The sequence below is a fragment of the Lottia gigantea genome (genome assembly GCF_000327385.1).
Source record: "Lottia gigantea unplaced genomic scaffold LOTGIsca_10, whole genome shotgun sequence".
Taxonomy (NCBI): domain Eukaryota; kingdom Metazoa; phylum Mollusca; class Gastropoda; family Lottiidae; genus Lottia; species Lottia gigantea.
The window spans coordinates 3539601-3551718 of NW_008706747.1; the positions used below are offsets into that span (position 1 = coordinate 3539601).

General features: G+C 35.7%; 1 protein-coding gene across 1 annotated transcript; it reads left to right on the top strand.

Moving 5' to 3' along the window:
• Positions 1 to 531: 531 nt before the first annotated feature.
• On the top strand, positions 532 to 5020 carry LOTGIDRAFT_230022 (hypothetical protein; the record flags this gene model as incomplete). Its single annotated transcript, XM_009046222.1, has 10 exons — positions 532 to 578; positions 1045 to 1112; positions 1484 to 1572; positions 1799 to 1887; positions 2105 to 2172; positions 2533 to 2578; positions 2793 to 2905; positions 3092 to 3432; positions 3714 to 3747; positions 3929 to 5020. The coding sequence occupies 10 exons, from the start codon at positions 532 to 534 to the stop codon at positions 4138 to 4140; spliced, it is 1107 nt and encodes a 368-aa protein (XP_009044470.1). The 3' UTR covers positions 4141 to 5020.
• Positions 5021 to 12118: the final 7098 nt, after the last annotated feature.

Here is a 12118-nt window from a genome sequence, read left to right on the forward strand (position 1 = left end):
AATTGAATCAATATTGAATCAAAATCTCATCATTTTTTTTTTTATATTGGAAATTTTCGTAACAGAAATGAAATTTACGAATCTCTCTTTGACGAATATAGAATGTTCTAAATTATTCTTAACTTTTTCTAGGTCAAGTCCAAACGTGGATGGAAACGGTGTGGGCGATGTTTGGTTCGTCAAAAGTTGGTGGTGTGGAGGGGTTCAAAGTACGACATTTTTATCTGTTCCCTTCACCCTTGTCATTTTACAACGTACTTAGGGTATTTTATCTTACATAAGTCTTCGCCAAGGCATGTCTGGGTGCGGGTCCAAGATCGAGGCGGTAATTTTTACTACAGACCAGCCATTATTTTATGAATGAATTGTAGTCTCGGTTAACAATTAATCTTGATAATGGTGACTACGGACTGGCTAATCTAAACTATTTTAAGGTCATGACCTGACTACTTTCATTTTTATTTTTCACTAAAACAGCTAAAGTGATTTCGTTTAGATTTAGTAAGAACATCCAAGCGTAATTGAAGAAAAATGGACCCCGATTTAGCAGACGAATGGCTGTTTGAGTCCATGAAAAGGTGAAAATGATTTTAAATTATTTTCTACTTTGTCAAATGTAGTGTAGGCATAGGGTGATAGGCAAACAAAAAGACAAGAGAGTTCCATCCATATAAGTTATAAGCCATATTGTACAAGGATAATAGGCTCTCAAGGATCCTCTTTACTAGCTGATCCATGGCCAAATCTCTTGGCTATTCTCTTGTTTTCAAGAGTAACAAAGTAAGAATTTGAATTTTCTATTGTCCTTTGGAATACCTGTTAACACATCGATAAAATTGTTGTATTGAAGAACTTTACTTTTGATTTGTCGATGAGTCGTCTGAAGATTGTCAACAAGTTATATAGGTTTGTCTTCCAGCACTTGGTTTAATTTCTTGGCATTCACCTTTCCCAAATAATCAAGTTATCGTTATCGAAATTTTTCGTTTAGACTCTTGAATCGTTTGTAATATAATGATTAATTTGTTTTATTGTATTTTTCAGCTATGAGAGTTTATATATGTATGATTTACAACAACCTGTAATCACAGGAGACTGGGTCTCACAACAAGGTACAGTTTAACAGTCAAATAATAGAATGATGCCAATCTCACTCTTAAATTTCTCATCTCTTTCTTTCCTTTATTAGAGATTTAGCATTAAGAAAATCAAATTTTGTGGCTATTATATTTCGAGGAATTGAAACAGCAACTCTTGGAAGTTAATATTTGATAAGCTGAACCTACATCTAATTTTTTTCTTTTGGAACATGCCTCTAGGACAGGTAGACTTGAAACATGTCAACAGCATAAGATGAGCTATAACTTAGTACTAATACTAAAACTAGCTAGCCTGAATAGGATTGTGTATCCAAAATGCATGTTTTCAGTATGAGTCAATTAGATCCCACAGTTGTGTTAAAAATTAAACGTCAATTTTCCAGGTTTATGTGTGTGTATATCTGATGGAAAGAAACATGAAGTTTTAGAGTTATCTCTCCCTGATAAACTTTTATCACATCAAAACAATGAGGTAAGAACTCAGACAAAAAAACAGCATTTTATCACACCTTGAACATGTTTCATTGGTTAAGCCCCCCTCCCCCTTGAAATCTTGGGCTAGCTACAGGCCTTATCCATTAAAATTTTGGTTTTTATGGTTTCTAAGCCAAGGTAGACTCAAAAAGAAAAAGAACAAGAGAGACACAAGAAATGAACATAGGTTTGAGTTATAAATATCATATTTGATGTGTTTTCAGGGTTTGCTTAAAGATAGAGATTTTAGAGTAGAAACTGGTGGATTTTTAGATTTTGAAATAGTTCAAATCTGTCATATTAACAATACAAGGTATTCAATATTCTTAAACAGACCTTCTCCTACTAAATTTTTGGATTTGCGGCATTAGAATAGCTCTGGCGGTAGCATGTTTGAACGTTTTCTCTGATCCCTTTGTTTGAATCCTCTTCAAGTAAGAAATTCCTCGACCAGTGCTTCTGAGAATGTCCCTCCTTCAAGCCAATCTTTTTATGTTGAATATTTTCAAAATTTATTAATAATTTTTAAGGAGTATGGTAACATCTATTAAAGATAAAAATAGTATCAAAGTTTTACAAGTTGGTGGAACAGCGTCGAGTAAGTATCATGTTTAAAGGACAATAAGGATAGCTTCCCTTTAAATATTAAACACCTGTCACCTGTGGTCATTGTGAGATTGAGACTGTCAACTTAGCTAAAAAGGTTAACCTAAAACAAAATATCTAAGGCCCAAGCAAGCTTCATTTTACGTACGTCTTCATTTGTCTTGCCATTAAACATGGAATGGATACATATAACAAAACACAAGACAATATTATGGAATATAACACACTTCTTTAATATACTATGTGTTATATTCCATAATATTGTCTTGTGTTTTGTTTTATGTGCTCTTCGCTTCTATATGTCGTTCAAAGCTTACATGGTATGGATACATTTTATTGTTTCTTATTCTAGATCTGATTAGTTCGAAGTTGACTATTCACAACAACCAACCCTCAAAGTAAGTAAGCTAAGACAAAATTTCCCTCATTGCACAATGCTTGTCTTGTCTTCCATAGCCAAGTATGATAAAATGCTCAGTCTAGCTTAGGGATGATACACTCCATCCTTTATGAATTTCAGGGTTTTATCCTACAGCCATGTTGTTTTTGATAATAGTTGCTCATTCATCTGTTTGATTTCTGTTCTCAATCAATTATGAATTATTTTTGCAGTGACTCAGCAGTTTTTGGACTATTATCTGGCAGCCATGTTGTTTTTGGTAGTAAAATGTCTGATTTAACCATGGCTGACATTGAAACTGGATCTAAAATTGCAACAATTACAGGTAATTGTTTCCATTTTTGTGGCAGTGGCATACCTCAACCAAACGTCTCTGCTTGGTCTGCCTGGTTGGTGCTGCCATGGTTGGTGCTTCTGTAAAACAGCTTCAGTTTTATATAATGATGAGCACTTTTGCTTCAAAGTATTTCTGGCCTCAGAATCTATTCCATCATTTCATTTTTAATTTCAGGGGACAGAACTCCAGATAAAAATATCAGTGCCGTCTGCCCTATGGATAAAAACTTGTCTTTAGTCTGCGAAAAGGCCACTGGCAATGTACATACCTTGGACTCGAGAGACAAAAATTTGACTCTGAATTTTGAACAAGAGAAAAATTCCTCGCTTAAAATTACAAATTCAAATCAAAAGGATAGTGAAGCTCATTGGACAATGTACTCATCATGTGACCAAAACAAACTTTATCAATTATCCAATCAGGGCGAACTGAGATTTTTGGATCGAAGAAATTTATCGAAAGCAGTCACGTCTAAAACTGATTTAAAATCTAGCTCAGAGTCCATTGGACTGAAGGTTAGTAGGTCAAATATTCTTTTAAACATTTAAATCATTTGCTAAATTCAACCCCAAAGAAACATGTAACAATTTGATGGGTTGTATTACTGTTGACTGAATGTGTACAAGACCAAGAGTTATTTCCCATATATTTGACCTTATGATTTAAATATCTCATTTGTAAGATGATAATATAAATTATCCAGAAAGTGATGGTTAATTATTGTCTGAATATGTACAAGAAAAGTAGAGTAATCTCCCATATCCTTAGCCTTGAAATAATTTGTTTTCTGTTGTAGTGTTCTCCCTGTGGTAGCTATCTATCTGTCTCAGGTAAGTTTACACTTTAAAAGATCATTTTATGTACAACTCCTTGCAGTTTTTGCAAAATTTCCCTCATCGCACACTGTATAGCTTTGTCCATCATTTAGAAACCTAAAAGGTGCAAAAGTTACGGTTTTCGACGAATCTGTTTAATGTTCAATGCCACACAATTCCTTTTTTTTTTTTGCAGGTTTTGATGGAAATGTGCATCTTTTCTCGACATTAAAGTTGGAAAGTGAAAGTAAAGTTGATACTATATTTAGACATGAAGGTCATGTGGCTAATACTGACCAATCAGAATTGAGGACTACAGTTAATCTGTGGCATTCTAACCAATCAGATTTAGTTTTATCTGGAGCTATGGATGGGTCTTTGCATGCTTGGAGACCAGTGCTTGGTTGAACATCATCCTGAAGTTTAACAAACCAACTCGAAAGCAGTAGCCGCGGCATCAGAAACTTTTCATTGATATACTTTTAAAATCTTGAAACGAAATAAACCTCTGAACTCCAACAGATAAAAGTGGACACCAAAGGTCAGAGTTGAAAGTTAAAGGTCAAAATAAGGTATGAAGTTCTTTAGGAAATTTTATTTCCAATTGAAAATATCAGTACATAATGAACTATGTATAACAAAATAAAACACTAAAAAATTCATTACTGAATAGTTGGTTATTTTTAATATCTGTTTAATGAACTCTTTCATCACCAGCGCCGCTCTACTGGCCAAATAAAATTAAGATATCAAATACGAGCATCTGGTAAAGTGGCCATTTTAAAGTGACATTAACATCATACGCTTCAAGCCGTATTGTTGATAGTTCAGGGTATAATGCCATTTTCTTTTAATTCGCACTCAGGGTCTCCAAGTTCAAAGGGTTAACATGATTAGCATTTAAAGTAGGGCTCTTAATTTGGCTCTATTTGCCAGACTATATTTTAGTTGAGATGTAATATTTAACTTGTGAAGATGTGTTAGATATAAAAGTGCATAACATAATAAGTGAAGAAAATACAAAGGTTTTAAGGTTTGAGAGGCATCTAAACTTAATAATCTTAACATCTCTGATTGGTTGATATATTAAGTTCAACAATATTGACCAATAAGAAGCAAGGTACTGGAAGCATTTTAAATAAGTAATTATAAGCTTAGTGTGATGAAACTAAATTTGGCCAGAAGCTTAAGACATCACTCAACATCAAGTTTCAGCTTTCAGACTTTGATCTTAGAGCTCATAACAAAATGAAAAATTGCAGTAAAAAATGAAAATTATGACAAAATGAACACATGCACTATAAGATATATCACCATGGTAACAGCACTAGGATTTTCCAGGACTTTTATCTAATCTGGGTTTCTTCGGAGAACCAATATGTGACTGAAAAAATAACAAAATACATCTAGGTTAGCAACTATGGAATAGTATAATTTGCATTAATATACCAAGTAAACAATACTGAATGTGGACAGATGGGATGCTTAGTTGACAAACCAAAACACAGAGAGACATCAAGTGTCTTAGATGAGCAAGCATACCCAGCCTTACCAGCAACACTCACCACAATGCATTTGTTTAGTAAAGCCATATTACTTTCACTTTCGTTACAAATTTTAATTATATTTTGATTGAAATTTCTGCTCTTACCTTTTGCCATTTTTCGAGAAGTTTATCAGCCTCTGTATGGTAATAATTAAAGACGTCTGTACAGTCTCCCCGTACTGGACTAGTGGGAGGGTTATATAGAAAACAGTTATCTTTCACTAACATCATATCATTGTGAAAATCTTCAAATTCTTTATATACTCCAGACTGCAATGAAATACATGTAATGTAAGCTTCTTTCATTGAATTGTAAGCAAACCTGAAGTCAAATTTCTCTGTGGAAAGTGATAAGATAGCTTAAACTAAATTGGATATGCTGTTGAAGCAAAAACAAGGATCCTTGACCACAAATTTTAAAAACCTTTTACAAGGGTCTTGTCCGTGACCAAACCTCTTGACATTGATCTTTCTTGGATTCTCGTGCCCATTTACAGATGAGTTAACAGGAAAATCAGGAGAGATAACTTAGATAATATTCCACAGAAGATCTTAGACCTCTTACCCACCTCTAATTTTTTCCTGATGGTACCGAAGTCCATGGGATTTTTGATGATAGAATAATAATCAGGAGCATCATTTGGATCAACTGAAAGAAAGAAAGAATTACACTTGAAAACCAAAAACATACTACAAAGCCTGATATTCAATAACTTAATGTCTGACCATCCATGTCATACATGGATGGCACTCAGTTGGTAAGTTCTGAACAAGTTCTGTCTGGTCTCAATCAATCTGTATATATCACTTAAAATTTGCTACACCTATTCTCCACACACTGTTCCAACTTTTAATGACACAATGAAAAAGAAATTTGCTATGAGTAAGAGTGAGTTAGTTACCAGGTTGTGTAAACCAAGCTGAAGCATTCAGTTCTCCCTTCTCTCTGTTAACACCTCTATATTTACAGACTTTCTGCAACAACCTGAAATATAATACAGTACAACATTTATAGGGGAACCCCACAGTAATGTCTGATGGGTATACACAGTTTTCTGTCTTATATCAATATCATTCCTTTTTTAATAATCCTCAGGTAACTTACAATATTTGTGAAACATTAATCTGAAGGTAAAAAGATTATGAATTCAAAATCTTTACCTAGAAGCTTAAATGAGAAAAGAGGGTTGAATCATTGAACCATATCACAATCCATAAGTCAAAATCAACAGGCAGTGGAAATAAAGGAGGTAGACATGAAATGAGTACACTGATACACTGAACCATTTCAGATGGATATGACTGGTTTGTGCCGATAAAAGCTCTTAGGGATTCCAGCTTCCCCTGTCATATCTAATCAGATTCAATACCAGTGGCACAGCAAGGAAGGGGTCACGGGGGACAAAGTCCTGGTTGTGCCAGTGTTTAATACATACCCAGCAGCAGATCTGACCCAACCAGCTTGATATGTCGTGAACGAAGATGTTGATGATGAAGATGACTGACTGTCATCAAAACTAACTGGTGTCTTCCTTTTCCGTTTTCCTGGTCTCGATGGATCATTCTCACCTTGACTATCAGAACTGCTTCCTACAATGTGAGAAATAAAATAAACGGAGTGGAGTTTAATGTTTGATATAAGCGCCTGTTTGGGGCGAATGAGGACAGAAAATGCAATGCAGTGTCAATGAGGGACAGCGGTAACTCTTTAACCTAAGATGAAGTAACAGTTATGGTGAAGATGAGTGGCAACACAAAAATGACTACAGACCACTAAAGAATAGAATTGACATCATTCAATGGAGTTATCTCCCTTTTCATATTTAGAAATTGACAAAATTCAGAAGAGTGACCATGACCAGCCTTGGGAATTATTGTCATTCATTCCAGGATTTCAGCTTACCTATAGATGACTGGCTGGTCATCAAGAAACTTTCTTCAGTAGTAGACTCTTGAGATTCAGTTAATGGAGTTGCCTCCCCCTTTGTCAAGGGAAGAACTCCCCCTTTAATTACAGGGGTTACCTCCCCTTTGTTGACAACAACAGGGACCACAATTTTCGCTTGTACAACTGCTGGTTTCTCAATTGGAAGGACCTCTAGTGGAGTTTCTCGTATTTTTTCAGGAAGTTTTGCTGTAACATCTGGTTCTGTGATTGGTTGTAAATCACCACTAGAGGGCGCCACATGAACAGCAATGCTTACTGGTTCCTCAGCAACTGTGGCTGTGCTATCTCCAGCTCTTTCTGTGCTTGAGTCTTGTGGAATCACCTAGAACAAAGAATAATTTTCAGTAAGACAAAATTGAAAATGAAACCATATGGAGGTTTTCTTTATATCCAACTGTCAAGTTTAACCTATGCATCCTGAAGTACATAGGGTCTTGGCATATTGAGGTCACACAATATGTGAAAAATTGGATCAAAATGCATCCAATCCTCGTACTAAAAATAGCATTAACTCCCTACCTGTGTAATGGGGCTGGTAAGGATGCTCGTAGAAGGATCAGAGACCTCCGGATCAGGAAAAATAGGAACAACGATATCTTGTTCCTCTGGTTCATCTTTAGCCTCTGAAGCTTCTACAATGTTTTCTGCATGAGCATCTTCTTGGACTGGTGCAGAAATAAGATCCTCTTGGAGAAGGGCACCTTCATCTTTTTGGACTGGTGCAGCATTAGCATTTTCTTGGATTGATGCATCTTCTGGGACTGGTGCAGTATCAACAACTTCTTGGACTGGTGCAACATCTTCTGTTGTTGGTTTGGCATCAGGAACATCTGTTTCAGAGGGTGATGCAAGCTCAGGAAGAACCTCTGATATGGGTATAATGACATTAGGAGATTCTTTTGGCTCTGTATAATTAAGAAATATTTTCAATATGAGTTCATAATTGCTCACTGGAAACTGAAGATAAATAAAGTTAAAGAGAATTTTGCACTTATTCCTCTAGCCTGACCACATTTCTTGAAGAATTCGTAATTTTGCATTTCACTTTCAAGTAAGAAATTCATAATTATAAAGACGCAATAGTAGTAAATAGTTTGTGAATTGAAAGCAACTCACCTTGAGTTTGTTTTGGAGGAACAGAAGCCTGTTCCTGTTCATCTTCTTCGGTCAAATCAATAGTGGCTCCATATTCAGTATTAAAGTTACCTCCCTTTGTAGTCAATGTGGAGGGAATTGCCGCCACAACTTTGGCAGCAGACGTGGCAGGTTCAGCAACATATTGTAACGTATCCAAATCGATGTTCGCCTCTTCCAAGGAACTTCGGATTAAATCTAAGTTTCTCGAAGATTCTGAAGTTGATACTACAGCTGCTGTTCTCTTCTTCCCAGAATAGAAGAGACCAGTCTCAGGATCCAGTTCTCCAATAAATTGAGGATGAGGTCCTGCAGCTACTGGAGTCTGGTATGTGACCTCCTTGTCTTCCCGTAGAGCTGTGATCCCTGGTATAATCTGTGGATGATTCTGTTGAACGATGACTGCTGGTGGTGTAGCATCCTTTATCTAAAAAATGAAATTGGCTTCATGAGGCACTCGACTTTTTGTGTATCATGGAAGTCTGTCAATGCAGCAATACAATGTTTCTCTCATGGACTCTGATTGGATGTTTTACTTGTATACAATTCTATCAAATAGCTACACTTGGAAACTTTCAAAAAGAAAAGCTCCTCATGTAATAGTTCCATTTTGTGCAGCTGATGAAATGGAAGATCTTTGGATTCTGCTCAAAGCAACAGTTCTAATTTCTAATGGATTGCCAAGTCCTTAGTCACTCCTAAACATAAAAACTTCCAGCTTACCTTTTGTGTAGTAACAGTATATGGTTGATCACTGCTTCCTGTTCGACTGCCTGGTTCCATTAAAGTCATAGCTTGCTCTAAAATAAACAATGTAGTCCATCAAAGCATCAGACATTTTGGACTTTTGGGATGAACTTTCATGAGCAAAAGATATGAAATGGTGTTGTACATCTTACTGGCTATTGTAAAATCTAGTCAAACTGCTACATTTAAAAACTTCTGTGATAGAAGAAAGCTGCCTAACCTAGAGTGCCTATTCATGTCAAGGTAAAAAAAGCTTGATCCAGATCTTACCTAAGGTATAATAATTGGAAGGTGTGTGTTCTGATTCCTCTATAACTTGGTCTAGATCTATCACTTCACTGAAAATATTGAACATACCATTATGGAACAAGATGTAAGAGATTCAACTTTGACTTACTGTTTTAATGAGCACTAAACTATATTGGGATATTAATACCAATCAAAATATCCAACAATGTACCTTTAACTTATTGGATCACATGAAAACTTCATTAGCTGCAACCAATGTTTTGTCAATATGTTGTTTTGGATTTCTCCTTTCATTTTGGGCTTCGGATCGTTGATACTTGATTGTTTTTTAATGCATATTTTATAATTCAGCCATTAATCAGTAATTGACTTACGTTACTTCAGATTTCTCCTCCATCTCAGTCTGTCCTTGTTCCTGACCACTCATTCCTAATATGGCCTGTAACGTAGCAGGATCAGTGGCTCCACCTGCTGCCAAAGCTTGAGCTTGTTCTTCAGTAACATCATATTCAAACCATTCGTTACTGCCTACTGGATTTCCTACAAGGAAAATGAAAAGGAACTTTATACCCGTTTGGGTAACGTCATGCAGAGTGCAATGAGGGAAATTTTGCCAGGACAGCAGTATTTAATCTTTTGGATTTCTAACTGTCGAGGGATCTTAAACCAGCACAGTTGATAACATGCAAGGCCTTGGTTATTGTCACAAACGAATGACTAGATAATTTCCATTACTGACAGGAGGAAATAATCTTGACCAATGTTGAAAGAAGTTAGCACCTACCGGAACCATCACCAGAACTGTCAGGAACAATACCAGCAGCTTGTATTAGTTCAGCTAATAATGAAGATTTACCCTCCCCTCCTTCACTCTTACTCCGCTGTAAAATGGTAGCAGCCTAGAAATATAAATTACCCCATCATCCCTAAAGTTGAGCAAAAGCCCTGAAATTATAAGCATCTTTTACGATAGCTGAGTCATATATGGTGAAGTATTTCTATAATTACAAGAACCACAGACATCTGATAAAAAGTTTAAAATGTGCAAATTGATGCAATTAGTGTCCCTGATACACATAAAAAGAAAGAAAATCTCTTTACAAACACGTTAAGAATTACCTTTGTCTGCCCTCCTGTAGAAGCTGTTGTGATAATGACTTTTCGTTCTCCAATCTTACCAGCAGATGGCGTTCCTTGTCCTTCTTGTTTCTGTATAAATGTCACCAATTCCTTCCAAAAAAAAACCCCACATAATTAAATATTATTAGCTATGTGGACTCACTATTATCAATGACACCCATTGTACACTGTATAGCATTACCTGTGGATCAATCAGGAGTAAAAACAATAGCATGTATAACCTTACTTCACATATATTGTCCTGAATGGAACAGTGTTTGAGACAATGCTGAACATTTGAATCAGTCCAAAGTTTTAGCTCAATAAAAAAACAAACTGACCTTTTCAAAAGCTGTTGGATTAGAGAGAACTGTAGCAGCTGTTTTACCACCAGTAATATTGGATGTCTGTTGTCGTCTTTGTTGTGTTTTCTGTACTACTATTACATTAGGCTTGGATACTGAAATTTCAAAAAAAATGAGATGAATTTGAACATCACATAGTGTACAGATAACCATTCTAAAACACGCCATCAGTGCTACTATTTATAGCTCTCTATCTCATACACCTGCTCCCCCAGACACATCCCCTAAAAAGTTCTGTAAGTAGGACATTTCCATGTTTGATACATAGCTCACATGCATCTTCGTGTCAAAAATACACAGACAATGGTGTGATCAGTCATTGTCCCACACAACTATAAATAGAAAGACTCTAACCTGTGGTGCCACCTGATGTTTTAACGGCTGTAAGATGTAAAGTTTTAGGGTTGACTGTAACTACGTTAGGTTTAGACGTAGTAATTACACGACCTCCTGGTGTAGCTATGTTTAGAACTTTACTAGTCTGGCCACCTATAATACAAAATAAAATGAAAGTAACTCGGTAGGTTAGGCTTATCAAGAAAATTTTGCAAGTACTGGTCTGGCCACCTACATGTAGCTTAGTAGGTTAGGTTAGGTTGTCATGTGGGTTTTTTTAAAACAAAGTTCATGTAACTTTGTATGGAATATGATACAAGAGCAATGAGCAACAACTGATGCCACTGACACCACCATGACACGTGTGTAATCAGGGAAATTTTGCAACCAAATATCAACTCAGGACTGAAAAATATCTTCTGGTTGAAAATTCTATTTAAAGAACAAAAGAAATTACACAGGAGAATTTTCAGTCCAAAATGTGAGTCACTTTTAGGTGTATTGTCTAGAAGAGAAATGTGAACAGACCTGAACCAGCGTTGACGACTACAACTGGTGTACCAGTACTGGATGTTCCAATATGAGATGGCTTCGGTAGAATTTTACTGGATGATCCTTGAATATTCTGAGTTATAATCTTCATTCCTATGGAAAAGAAAAATTGATGAAATGAAATGGAGTTTTATATCCTACTGTTCTGTATCTTATTAGACTAATGAAATGAAATAGAGTTTTATATCCTACTGTTCTGTATCTTATTGGACTAATGAAATGAAATAGAGTTTTATATCCTACTGTTCTATATCTTATTGGTCTAATGAAATGAAATAGAGTTTTATATCCTACTGTTCTGTATCTTATTAGACTAATGAAATGAAATAGAGTTTTATATCCTACTGTTCTGTATCTTATTGGACTAATGAAATGAAATAAAGTTTTATA